The sequence below is a fragment of the Zootoca vivipara genome, chromosome 3 (genome assembly GCF_965207765.1).
Source record: "Zootoca vivipara chromosome 3, rZooViv2.hap1.1, whole genome shotgun sequence".
Taxonomy (NCBI): Eukaryota; Metazoa; Chordata; class Lepidosauria; order Squamata; family Lacertidae; genus Zootoca; species Zootoca vivipara.
In genome coordinates this window covers 67,067,659-67,081,567 of record NC_142586.1, presented here as the reverse complement: position 1 = coordinate 67,081,567, position 13,909 = coordinate 67,067,659, and the positions used below count along the sequence as shown (strand labels likewise).

Here is a 13,909-nt window from a genome sequence, read left to right as displayed (position 1 = left end):
AGCCAGGATTTTTGTTTGGGGGGTGGGGCAGAGCCTCAGCTATATATTTTATTTATTTTTATTGATGGGGCCGCTGCCCCTCCCTGCCGCCCCTTGGCTAGGTCCATGTATGGATGTTCCCACCAGTCCTTTTTCGGGAGGATAAGGCTCACTCAGACTATATCTTGTGTTGTTTTTCCATAGTCCTTTGTCTAACAATTTGTCAGACACCTGCCTATTACGTATTTTAAATAGATCAGCAATCCTGGTTGTCATTCTGCATTAGTACATTTAGTTCTGATTTTAAAAACCAGCCATTAATAAGTTACAAAAGGTAAACAATTGCATTTTCTGTCAGCCAGCGATGAAGAATTGACTGCAACAAGTATTAGAGGTGTTTTTCATGGCATGCTTGTATTCTTATATAAGCGATATTATTAGCCGTTGGGTGCTGTGCATGGAGGAGGAGCCCCTAAAAGGGGAGGGGGGTCCTTAGGGAGAAGCAGCCTTGGAGGCCACTATGGGGCAGGCAAGAACTCCAGTACAGAGGCGAATTGGGGATAGCAATAACCACCTCCTTGTTTCTGACATTAACCGAGTCAGCGCTTGTCAGCTATTTGACAAGAGACTGGAGGGGCATGCCAGTCGTGAGCAGACCTCTCTACGGCCAAGCACTGGTTTTAAATGTGCAGTAAGAGAATTCAAATTTTGCATGGAGATGCATTCTGCTTTCTTTGGTTTCGCAACATCCAAAGGCGCTTTTATGGAAACTCCCGCGCTGCTCCTGATGGAAGAGGCCCGCCGCAGCCCCGTCGCTTGCAAGCCTGTTGGAAGAAGGCAGGTCGCTGGCAGGCTCTCCCGGCCGGCGGCCACCTTAGCAGACGCAGCCTTGTCGCGAAGGCCGCTTTCTTTCAAAGCGCGCCGAGGCCAAGTTGCCCTTGCCTCGCCCGCGTCAGCGCCTCGGCCCGCCGCTTCTTCATTATTGGCGGGCAGAGAGACGGAGAAGCGTCCCCGCCCCAGTCAGCGGCAGCCGGGAGAGGAGGGGCCGCGCAGGCGTTTCGCGGAACAAGGCGGCCAGATAGCCAGGCAAGGCGAGCGAGGTTGCTGGGGCGCAGAGCGCGGCCGTCTCCTCTGGCGCTTCTCTTGCTGTTCCTGCTCCAAGCAGCGTTTCCATGATGCTGCTCTGCCGGCTGGTTTCCCTGGGCGGCTGCAGGTGAGAGTCCGGCGGCGGGGTCGCTTGGAAGCCCTTGAGCTGCCTCTGGCCAAGGGCACGGCGTGGTGGGCCCTATCGGGGTAAAGGAGAGGCGGAACAGCGGGCGGGGCAGAAGAGGGAGGTGAACAAGTGAAGGGCGAGACTTGGCGCCGTGGAGTCAGGGAAACGAGGGGGAACCGGACCCCAATTCGAGCCAGGAATCTGCGGCTCATGCAGGAGTTCGCTCGCCAAGTGGATAAAAGTGGGAGCCCCCTTAATATGCGCTTAATATGGTGCTTGGTTGGCCTATTGCACGAGGACTCCGGCAAAGCTCCCTTTACAGTCGTGGGGCTCACGGGGCTGCTTGCTTTGGGCAAGTTGCACACTCTCGGCCTGCCTCATAGGGTTGTTGTGAAGCTAACATTGAGTGGGGAACTGTAGAATGCCCATAAACATTTCGGGGAAGTGAAGTATACCCAGTTCATTTATAGCTGGGATTAGGAAAAAGAGTTTTCCGGTAACTTTGAACTATTACACTTTCGCATTAAGAGCTAAGTGTTTAAGCCCGTTCTGTTTGTCAGCGACATCTTGTAATTTAGATTTGTTAAAGAATATTAAAACTCCCCCCCCCCCAAAAAAAATCTGTTGTGGATTTGAAATGAGAGCCCTTAGCGGAGTGACTGTGTGACCAAGAAGCTAATTCCCTGTTATTCAGGATTTTGTACAACTTGCAGGGTGAGTTTACATACTACACACACACACACACGTTTTTATTATACCAAACATCTTATAACAGTAAACATTAAGAAAATAATAATAATAATAATAATAATAATTAAAATCAACGGTATCATTTTACATACTGTTTATTATAGAATCAACACAATAGTGAAATTCGGGGTTTCTACAATCCCTTGACTTCCCTCTCCCCTATCCATGGTTCCATTATTTCATTGTTAATTCATGCATGTCCTACCGTGTTTCCCCTTTTTTAAGACACCGTCTTATAACTTTTTTTCCTCAAAAAAACACAAGGTGTCTTATTTTCAGGGGATGTCTTAATTTTTTATTACGATTTTTATTATGGACCCACCCTGGGGAGCAACTTCTTTTAAAAAGAGACAAGGAAAAAAGAGCAAAGGCAGCGGTGAGGGAGGCACTTTGTGCATGCTCAGAGACCACCCCATCCCCAGCTATAAACCCACCCCGGCTTTCCAAGACGCCTTTTCCCCGGCACTGGACTGGCGGGGGGGGGGATGTGCATGCTCAGAGGCAGCCTCGACCCGGGCGCCGCTATGGGAGGGGAGGGCACTCACCTAACCATGACCCAGATCCCGGCCACGACGAGGTGCCGTGCGCCGGCAACGGACTGAGCCGGAGCCCCTGGTGCAGGCTGGGGCAGGCCAGCGTTGAGCTCACTACCGGCCCCGCCGAGTGCAGCCCATCGCCCAGCCCGCCTGCCTGCCTCCTGCTTCCCTGCGCACAACATTCCGGCGGCGGGCCATGCAGCCCACGCCGCTCCGGCGGGGCGGAAGGGGCCAGCAGCGCTTCCGCCGCCGTCTGCGCCCCGGTGCCGCGGAAGGACCCGCGAGCCTCCCGCCGCCGCTCTGCCTTGGGCCATGCAGCCCACAACGTTCCGGCGGCGCGGAAGGGGCCAGCAGGGCTCCCGCCGCCGCCCGTCACCCTGGCAGGGCCAGCGGGGCTCCCGCCGCCGCTCTGCCTTGGGCCATGCAGCCCACAACGTTCCGGCGGCGCGGAAGGGGCCAGCAGGGCTCCCGCCGCCGCCCGTCACCCTGGCAGGGCCAGCGGGGCTCCCGCCGCCGCTCTGCCTTGGGCCATGCAGCCCACAACGTTCTGGCGGCACGGAAGGGGCCAACAGGGCTCCCGCCGCCGCCCGTCACCCTGGCAGGGCCAGCGGGGCTCCCGCCGCCGCTCTGCCTTGGGCCATGCAGCCCACAACGTTCCGGCGGCGCGGAATGGGCCAGCAGGGCTCCCGCCGCCCGTCACCCTGGCAGGGCCAGCGGGGCTCCCGCCGCTGCTCTGCCTTGGGCCATGCGCTCTGCCTCGCCACTCTGGCTGGGCACTCCGTCCGGTGCTGCTGGACGTTCCGAGCGCTCGGCGCTGCGGAGCGCTCCACTCTGCAGCCGCCTGTTTTGGCAGGTGGCTTGCCGCTGCAGCAGCTGGTTCCAGGCCCCGCTGGCTGGCTGGGGCGCTCGGCGGTCTCGCTGTACACGGTATGAGAGGTATGTCTTATTTTCGGGGGGTGTCTTAGATATAGCAACTCCTAAAAAATGCTGCCATGGCTTACTTTATGGCTACGTATTAAAAAGGGGGAAACACGGTAGTCATATTTCCCTCCATTCGTATCTGTTTTTATTTATTACAGTATTATAATATTGCGAATGTTTTCTAGAATCCTGCTGATGTATCAACTTGTATACAGTGCTTTGACATATATGCAATAAAAATTTCCCATTCGTTTTAAAAATTTGTTATTGTTATTTCTGAGTCTGCCTGTTAATTTGGCCATCTCTGCATATTCCATTAACTTAATTTGCCAATCTTTTTTTTGGTGGGGAGTTTACATACTCTTCTTCAGTAATCATAGCTGCCAAGTTCTCCCTTTTTTTAAGGGAAATTCCCTTATGCTGAATAGGCTTCCTCGTGAGAAAAGGGACAACTTGGCAGCTATGTCTGTAATTAATTTATGTATAAACACAGCCTTATCTGGTGAAAGGGCAATGCAGTTATCTCCAGTTAGAGATGCTGTACTGAAAAGGTTAAAAAGAGTTTCTCCACAAGACAAACAAGTGAAGTGAGTTTTAAATATGATCCCAGTGATACTTTATGTTGAAGGGGTAAGCTGGTAAGTAGAAATTCTTGTGTTCTCTTTAGAAGAACTACGTGACCTAATTAGCCAGATTCCCTGTCAACACAGGGGTGCTACTGATGAAATGTTTTTGCAAGTGGTGTGTGTGTGTGTGTGTAAGGCCATCCCCCCTTTTAAAGATTTGAGTTCAGGCATGTACAGTAAGCGTGAATTTACATGCATTTAACTTGTGCACATTCAGCCTTTATGCACTTGGCAAAAACAGTAAAAATAAAAAGGGGGGTGGGTGCCTGGGGGGGGGGTTTGGCAATCCATTGCACCATTGCTTGCTCCTTTTTTCTCTGATTCAGTCTCCACCCCGCCAAATGTATTTCTGCAATTTGCCATTGATGCTTCTGTTTGGTGTTCCTCAATGTTCAACGTGTGATATTGATGTCTGCTTGTGGGATACTTAAGTTCAAGGCCCTTTCAGCCTCGGTTCACAGTTAAGTGGGGCTAGCGGTGATGAAGATAGCTGTGAGGATAAGTTAACATTCTAAAAGAAGAAATTATAAAGAATTTGGCTGTCAAATTATATAGCGAGATAAGAATCTTGCAATATATTTTTTTGTTTCCTTCTCTTCCAGAAATAGCAGTAAACTGATTGCACCTCTTGGGTGTCTGGCATCTAGACAAAAGCATACTCTTCCTGACCTGCCTTATGATTATGGGGCCCTGCAACCCCACATAAGTGCAGAAATTATGCAGCTTCACCACAGTAAACATCATGCTGCATATGTAAACAATCTGAATGTTGCTGAAGAAAAGTACAAAGAGGCCTTGGCAAAAGGTATGTTTCTGTGTTACATGTCTGTCAGTGTGTGCCCACATGTCGTCTCTTATGCTAAAGTTAGTACTGTACAGTACTTATTTGAGTCATGTTTTCATAAAGTGGCCAGCTGCAGTGGAGGGGGGCTATGGTTTACACCTTAAGCTCCAGAAAGCATTTCAGACTCCTGGCGTAGGATCTCAGAATTAATTGTAATGAAATTTGAAGCCTTGTAACTAGAAAGATGTCTGTACTAAAATCATCTTTATTGGTACAATAGGAGTACCATTATAGCACAGCTGTCACCTTGTCCAACTAGCAATTGCCACAAGAATGGCAGATGAGGCTCAGAATTTGTACCTCCCATCCATTTTTTTTTTTAATTTTAGAGTTAAGGCTGAATTGCATTGTTCTTTGTGACTGAAACTATGGTGTATCTAAAGCAACGCTTATACCTTGTACAGTAGTTACATTTAAAATGTAATTTCTTATCAAACGTTGAGATTTTAATGAAATATCCAGAGTTTTGCATTAATACTAATGTGATTAAATGGGAAGTCCATGGAACATTGTGATACTAATTTTAAACTCAAGCGCTATAGGCTGTTTTAAAATGTGGTGCATTTCTTCTGAGTCCAGTTAGTATTTCAGAACCTTATAAGGAGGCATAAGGCTGGGGAATGATAAAGAAATATATAATGTTAGAAATATTGGCTTTTCTTCCAAACTGCTGTAGTGTCACATTCTCACACTAAAACACCTATGATACATGGGGAAGCTGCTGAGAGGCAAACACTGAAGAATTGCAACACATGTGGACTTGCTCCGGTCGGATTCCGAGGAATTCACAACTGGAGGTGCTTGTTCTGCGCATGTGTGCAGCGTGGTAGAGCGCTTCTGTGCATGTGCGCACGGCGAAACCCGGAAAAATACTTCTGAGTATGCCGCATGCGTAACCTGAAGGATACACAACCAGAGGTGTACGTATCCATAGGTACCACTGTATCTTATTGTCCCTCTGCAATGCCCATGTGGTTTCAATAGAGCTGTAAACTTTTTGATGTCAAGTTACATTGGTTGCAATCCTATACTTATTTACTTGGGAGTAAAGCTGATTGAAATCACTGGGATTTAATTCTGAGGAATTATAGGATTGCACTGTTCAATACATTTTCAAAACAACATTGTGGAGTATTCAAGAAGGCAATTCAAGTTTTTATTTTTTCTACAGTGTATGTATACAACTTCAGGGCTCTACACAGTTTTTCTTTGTAATTTTCCTCACAAGCTTTACAGAGAAAGAAAGGAGGAAAATAACTGTTGCTATGAGAGTTAATGATTGAGCGGAGACAGGAATGCCTTTTGGCTGGTAGCTTCAAGATAAGCAAATGGGCTGTTTACTCCCTTTCTTTTTAGGCTGTATCCAAGAGCACTTTCTGAGTGCTGTCAATAGATACTTAGTCCACCCCACCGTACAAGAGTATTCCACTCAAACTACATGAAGCAGAAAATCTACAGTCAGTGGGTGCAAAGCAGATTTGTTGTGGAAAGAGACACTGAATCCCAGTTTGTGTTGAGTTGCACAACAGCTCTCCCATCAGAGGAGCATTCTGTTGCAATGTAATGCAGGAAGGCTCTTTTGAAAATCAGATGAAACAGTTGTCAGTTTCCAGAATCTAAGCTCTGAATTTTAAAAAATAGGAAACCTAAACTTCATAAAGTACATACACATTTTTTTTGCGTAAATATTAGTTCAAAAATATGTCCAATATACTTCAGTGCAAAAAGCAGTATTAAAACCATCTCTGAAGTGCCCCCATCTTCCAATGTAAGACAGGCAACAAGAAATAGAACCTTACTCTGGGTGTCTTGCCTTTGGGGTGTTTATTTTTTAAAGAAGCTGAAAACTTACTTTCTTTTTTCTGGCTGCTGTTAACATGATTTGATTGGGATTTCTTGCTAATTTTAAATTGTTTTAAAGTTTATTACTTTAGATTTTAAATTAGCTGCTAGGACGGAGTATAAGTATTTTAAACAAGTATTTGTAACTTTAGCAGTTCAGATTTACTTGTGTTATGGATTATATATTAATCAGACACATGTTAGCTGCCCTAGTTCTAGTGAGCCTAATTGTGGCCTGGCTACCGTAATTGGAGTGAGACTGTCTGTAGGCTTTTTTATCTATGCTTCTCAGTGCAGTAAAGCCAACACAACTGATGCCCCTGAAGATCCAGTCTTCTTCAGTGAGCTTTTTGCCCTCGCTATTCTCTACATGCACACTTTACTTAATCTAGCATTCAAGAAAAGGACTGGGAATGCCGAGCACTAGTTTAGTTGCATCCTTGCTTGTTTCCATGGCTTGGGAAATTTCTGAGGCTTATCCCCCCCCCCCCGCCCCTTGTTCAACACTCCTGCCTGCTGCTGCTGACTTCTCCCCTATCCTGGCTGCTTGGCACAGAAGGGACTCTACCAGCAGCAGTTCCCAGGAATTATGGAATTGTAGAGTTCTTTGTTAGGACTGTGCTTGAGGGGTAGGCAGATGAAAGAGGGTGTCCCTTGTGTCTGCTTTCATACTGCCTAGAAGTCCTCTCATTCTCATTTTAAACTCTTCTGCCCCTTTCTCACAGCTGGGACAGGGAAGCGGTAGCTGTAGCCCCTTGGAGCTAGTTTGATGTCCCAATGGCTCAGCAGCACTGGAGGGAGCCAAGCAAGACTTGGGAACAGGAGTTGTAGCTTTTGCAGAAGCTCCAGAAGACAGAAAGTACAAATTTCTCAACTCATTTGGAAGGGAGCATAATGATGCAGCATAGTTGCACTTGAGGATCGCCTACAGCATATTCATTTTGTTGGGAAGCACATGCCACAGTTTGCCTGAATTAAGGAGTATTTCTGAAGTGTTATTCCCCAGCCTATGAGAGTACAGTAGATGCAGAAATTTGGGCTCAGCAGTTTTATGTAAGGAATTTGAGGGTCAGTGCTGCCATTCCTCACATCTTCATTGTAATATGAACTCATTTAAGGGAACATGTTAAAGAAGGAAATAAATTGGGCTGGAGGAAGAAGCATTTTTAGTATTGCCATGTCCTCCTTTAAAATGGGAGAAACTGGTAGTTTCTTGCCTGAGTGTCCCCAGGCAAATGACTGGAGATGGACCTGCTCTCTTGATTTGTCTATGTCAGGGGTCTGCAAACTTTTTCAGCAGGGGGCCGGTCCACTGCCCCTCAGCTCTTGTGGGGGGCTGGACTATATTTTTTGGGGGGAAATGAACAAATTCCTATACCTCACAAATTACCCAGAGATGCATTTTAAATAAAAGGACACATTCTACTCATGTAAAAACACGTTGATTCCCAGACCATCCGCAGCCCAGATTTAGAAGGCAATTGGGCTGGATCCAACCCCCGGGCCTTAGTTTGCCTACCCATGGTCTATGTGTTCCAAGAGACTGAGGAATGGTTGATGGCAGGGTGGATAAAAATCAATGATTTAAAAAATAAAATAAAAAAATCGGATTTTTTTTATTTAAATCGATTTTTTTATTTAAATCAGATTTTTTAAAATAAAATGTTTTTTGAGGAAAATATATTACCATCCAAAGGTTATTCCATCATGAAATAAAGATTAGCTTTTTAATTATGTAGAATAAGGTTGCATATATTTATTTTTGGGGGTAAATAAATTCCATTAATCCATCAACAATGTCATGCTCTTCCAGAGGTTTTTGTAAGATTAATGGGCAGTTTCTCTGCCTACAAGATATTATCACAGATGCTTGGTTTACTTTTGCAGTTCTCAAAACTGAATTTGACTCAACAGAGATCACATGCCTCTTCTTCACAGCAAAAATGTTATAACATGAACAAAGTTGAGAAAAAGAAACCTATGAATACAGAAACAACCCCTTCAGTGCTAAGTTTCAAGAAGTTCAGTGAATAGAATAGAAACAATATTTTTCTGATTGTTTGGAGTGGACAGTATTTAAGTTTTTCATGTGTAGGCTGGGCTGACAGTCTAAGTTTCTTAAAATATATATATATTGTTTTTGTTTAGCCAAATTAGTTAACAAACATGGATGTTTGTTTAAGCAAATAACATATGCTGTAATGTTATTGTTTCAGTTGAATAAATCTATTTAAATTGTTATTATTAAGGTAATGATTATTTTTCTCCTTCCTAAGTACAACAGTAAAGTTGTCCAAATATGAATGATTAACCTATTAAATTGGGGATAAAAAACCTGGGATGAAAAGTTGTTATTCTAAAAGTCTTCATCTACTTGCATATTAAAGTTATACCAGCAAGAATTAGTCTTTATGTAGAAAACTATGATTTAAATCAAGCCTTACTGACTAGTGATTTAAATCAGTTTGATTTAAATCAAATCCACCCTGGTTGGTGGCAATTGAATAGTGGCAGACTATGCAGCCAAGCCAAAATTTTGGGACTCTTGCTTAAGGTGTGTGCACACACACAAAATATGTATAAAGATTGTGGGTTTATATAGACTAGTGTATATATTAAGGCACAACTCTTAAAATATCCAGAGTTATGGTAGGCAGAATTCTGTTCATGTCAGAGAAAGTAGAGGAAGTTTGGTCAGTTCCTCTTTCTCCCTGTGACCCCCTGAACAACTGCTCAGGAGAAGTGGAAATATTCCGGAACAGCATGAAAGATAATTGGGAGGGGGGAGACAGTAGAAGAATCAGTGAAAATTTCCTTCATACACCTCTTTCCTCCATCTGGGAGCTTTTGCTGGAACAGCCAGTCTCGATCCAATCCATTATTTATATTTTTACTTTCTTTTCTAAGTTGCAATTCATTTATTCAAATTAACACTCTTAACTGAGTGTACGCCTCCCGGGGTAAGGAATAATATGTTCTCTGATAAGGCTTACTAGAGATGTTGCACTTAATTCTCTGTCTTCTGCAGGTGATGTGACTGCTCAGGTGTCTCTTCAGCCGGCTCTGAAGTTCAATGGTGGAGGTCACATTAATCACACTATCTTCTGGACAAACCTTTCTCCTAATGGTGGAGGAGAACCAAAAGGTTTGCATTCAAAGCATTTTAATGTTACCCAGGACATTTGAAAAGCCCCACTGGATCAGACCAAATGCTAATATATAAATCATTATACAGCATCTTTAGTCTGTGTTCCAGTGTAGGTGATAGACAGCATAAGACAGCAAATAAAGTGTGTAATGCTTATCATGAAGCCAGCAATGAAAACATCTTAAATAGCATTCAAGGTCAACAACAGCAGGGAACATCAGATCCCATTCTCTTCCATTAAAGACCTGGACAGAAAGCTTGCATCTTGACACCTCTCCCCCATTTGAAAAGGATACAGAGATGGGACCAGGCACACCTCAGATGAAAGGATATTTCAGAAATTGGGAGTCACCACAGGAAACGCCTCCCACACTGCTGCCTCACAATTTTTTTTTATTGTCCAGCATTCTGTTTTAGCAGTGGCTAGCCTAATCTATGGGAAGCCTCCAAGCAGCATACAGTGGTACCTTGATTTAAGTACTCAATTGGTTCTTGGGGGTCATTCGCTCCCCGAAAAGTACTTAAACTGAGTGCTATTTCAGCGTGTGCGCGAAGCGCAGATAGAGCACTTCTGCGCGTGCGCGAACCGCGCAGATCGCTTCTGCACATGCGCGCGCCGCAGAACCCGGAAGTAAACACTTCTGGGTCCGTGGAGTACTTAAACTGAAAGTACTCAAACCGCAGCGGACTCAAATGGAGGTATGACTGTATAATGCCAGCGAGGCACTTTATCAAAAGCTTTTTTAAAAGTTTGACACACACAGTGCTCAGTTTGCATGTAATGTTAAGGCAAACTGTGGCTTTGTGAGAACATGCAGCTTCCCAGAGAACAGTTTGTTGACGCTGCTGTGAGCTACATTATGGTTTGTTTTAGTGTGTCATCCAAACTAGACTTGCAGTTTGTCTCCTCCAGATGAACCACAATCTGTAAAACAATGAATGTAATGCATGAATGGCTGTGTGTTACTTATGACACCAAATGTGACTCTTGGAAGCAGAACGCTGCGAAAAGTGTAATGGTAGGTATGTCCTGTCTTAAGCCTCTTCCAAATGGCATGTGTGTTTGCACTTTAGCTTGTGGACAGGCTGTTGCCCACATGAGCTTCACACTGTTATCTGCTGTTCCCATGGTTCTCTGGACAACTATCTAGATGTAATACCGGGTCGTGATGTTAGGTGGTGGTTGTGATCATTATGGATGATAAGATTTTTTCAAAGGGAAAATCAAAATACATTATGGGGCACAGCTGATTAGTCATTGCAACAAATGTACCAAATGCTGTAGAAATGGGAGACGAGGCAAAGATCTACATCCAGGACTGGTGCTTAACCACAGTTACACAGTTACCAGCAGGCTGTGGGATCACACACTCCCGCCAGTCAGCCCCTGCTTTCCTCCCACCCTTCCTGTAGCCACAGGAAGTATTCTAGCATCATCCATGTTAACTGGTTATCATTAACTGGAGTTCCCTGTTAAACAGCTTCAGACTGTTATCAGAGATTGGTTAAGAAGGAAGCAAGGTAGGGTTACGTAACTGTTAATGCTGGTGCTGAGGTACCACTAGCTATGGTTGAGACTGGCAAATCAAGGACTGGTGATCCTCCAACCAACTTCCCTTCTATTGACGATTGTAAGATTTACATCTGTACCTATCCTCCTTACTTCTGAATTAATATGAATGATTTTTTGGAACATCAAATGGAAAGCTAATGGAGTGTGCTCTGTGTGTGAATTGTTATTATTCTTTTCAATTGTTAAGGGGAGCTAATGGAAGCTATTAAGCGTGATTTTGGCTCCTTTGCGAACTTCAAGGAGAAGTTAACAACTCTTTCAGTTGGAGTCCAAGGCTCAGGATGGGGATGGCTCGGTTTTAATAAAGAACAGGGTCGACTGCAGGTGGCTGCCTGTTCCAATCAGGATCCTCTTCAAGGGACTACAGGTGAGTTTCTCTAACTGGAACTTGTCTACAATTGAAGGTACAAATTTTGCTATGCGGTAGATGAAAGCAGGCATCAACAGTTCTGCTCACCAGGGCAAAGCAAGAAGGACTCCCTGTTTTCACTTGCACAGCTGATCGGATAAGAAACAAAACAATGGGCATTTCTCTGATCAAGAGCTACTTGTGAGCAGGAAATAAAAAATTTCTCTTCTTTTCCAGGTCTTGTTCCCCTTCTAGGAATTGATGTATGGGAACACGCATATTATCTCCAGTATAAAAATGTTAGACCTGACTATCTCAAAGCTATCTGGAACGTGATAAACTGGGAAAACGTATCTTCGAGATATACAGCTTGCAAAAAGTAGAGCAAAATCCTGTACAGGATCATTAGAGAAAGAACACTGTTATTCATTGATCATTTTTGTAGTAACTTCTAGCAGTTTGTTTGCTAATTGCTCCACCACTTAAAATATTCAAGCTCATCAAAAGAAAGTTCTTAGCTAAATGTTTGCTTAATTTGTTGAAACTGCTCACTTGTTCTTCAAAAGCAAGAATCCTTTATTCATTCTGAAAGAATACAATTCCTTATAAAACATCAGTATGGGATTACAACTGGTTCCTTTTGATAATATTTGAGTTGCTGCTTACTCTCTCAAGTGAGTTTCAAGGTGTACGTAATTCAGAGGGAAACTCCAAAATAGCAGCATTCTCAGAGCATTTTATAGACTATGAGCAGAATTCCTCTTCTCCCACTTGCAGCCCTTGCAAATCTCATCTGGGGTGTTGCCATTCTACAGACTATTAGGTTGGTGTGCAAAAGGGGGAGTCCTGTTGTGGAGTGCAAATCTGTTCATCTTGAGGATAGGCACCATTGAATATTGCGTATATTGTAGCCTGCCAAAACTTTGAGTAAAAGGCAATTCATTGTAGTCTTCCCAACAACCAATTTTGCAAATGTTTGTTCATTACAACATGAGGATTCCTAATGCATGTCAGCTGCTAAGAACAGTGGGTTAGCTTTCATGATTTTTGTCCTGCTGAAAGTGGAAAAAGGGGAAACAAAATACCTTGGAAAGATGCATTGCTCCAAATGTATAGGATATCAGGTTTGTGGTTAAGTGTGTTTAATATATGTGTGTTTGTCTTCAAATGGGAAGTATCCAATTGTTTGCTACTTCTGTAGGATGTATTAATAACGGATAATGAAATTGTTTTCCAATATTGGTGTAACTGGCTTTCCTTTTTTGTACTGCAGTATTTGATTAGGAATCTGAACTTTGCTCTCGAAATAAAATCTATGAAGTTACTCTGCTACATGATTTAATAATATGTTTAAAGGCCCCACAAGGGCCTTAAATATGTGTCTGAGGTGTTCATTATACCACAATATCCACAGAAACATCTTTATTCTTTCCCAGCAGCCCCCCCCCCAAACGCTACACCCCTGCGTTATGTCCCTGATAATATGTGGGGTTAGAGAAGGAAGAATTAGATGGTTGAAGATAGATCAGAAGCTAAATGTTTATAATTTAATGGAATTAGCAGTGTTAAAACTTTACCAGATTTCTTTGTTTTCACCAGTTCTACTCTTCAGTGTTGACCTTGTAAAATAGCACACCTATTAATCTAAGGTTCTACATCCTCAATTTTTCCCTCACTCGTTCCTGTAAAGGAGACTGCTGCCTTTATGCATTCTTTATGCATGGGCCTTTATGCATTCTTATAGTCTTCCACACACATTGAGCTCTATGAATGGGTTACCTAGAAGCTGCATTATTCTACCCTCACATAAAGAAAACACTAGAGTTTAATTTAAGCAAATTAATGGCAAGTGCATATTTGAGCTGTCAAACAGAATTTGAGCCAATGGCTAAATCTTCATCTTACAATGGAAGTGATACAGATTGTCACAGTGGCCGGAGTGGGCTACTTCAGAGTAACGACGCTACGCAGCTCTGCATTTTATTCTTTTATTGGTGCTGCGTATTTACAGTGCTGAAGTCATTGCTATTTACACGGAGTGATGTGGTCAGTCGGTTTCAGAACCTCCGAATGACTTTTGGCGCGTCTTTCCCCAACACAAAAGCCTTGGAAGCCCCATCCTCTTGCC

The 13,909-nt window shown here is 43.9% G+C and overlaps 1 protein-coding gene across 1 annotated transcript; it reads left to right on the top strand.

The window, feature by feature from the left end:
• The first annotated feature begins 1,039 nt into the window (after positions 1 to 1,039).
• Positions 1,040 to 13,105, top strand: SOD2 (superoxide dismutase 2). Its single transcript, XM_035108621.3, has 5 exons — positions 1,040 to 1,192; positions 4,628 to 4,830; positions 9,740 to 9,856; positions 11,620 to 11,799; positions 12,019 to 13,105. The coding sequence occupies exons 1-5, from the start codon at positions 1,152 to 1,154 to the stop codon at positions 12,162 to 12,164; spliced, it is 687 nt and encodes a 228-aa protein (XP_034964512.1). The 5' UTR covers positions 1,040 to 1,151; the 3' UTR covers positions 12,165 to 13,105.
• Positions 13,106 to 13,909: the final 804 nt, after the last annotated feature.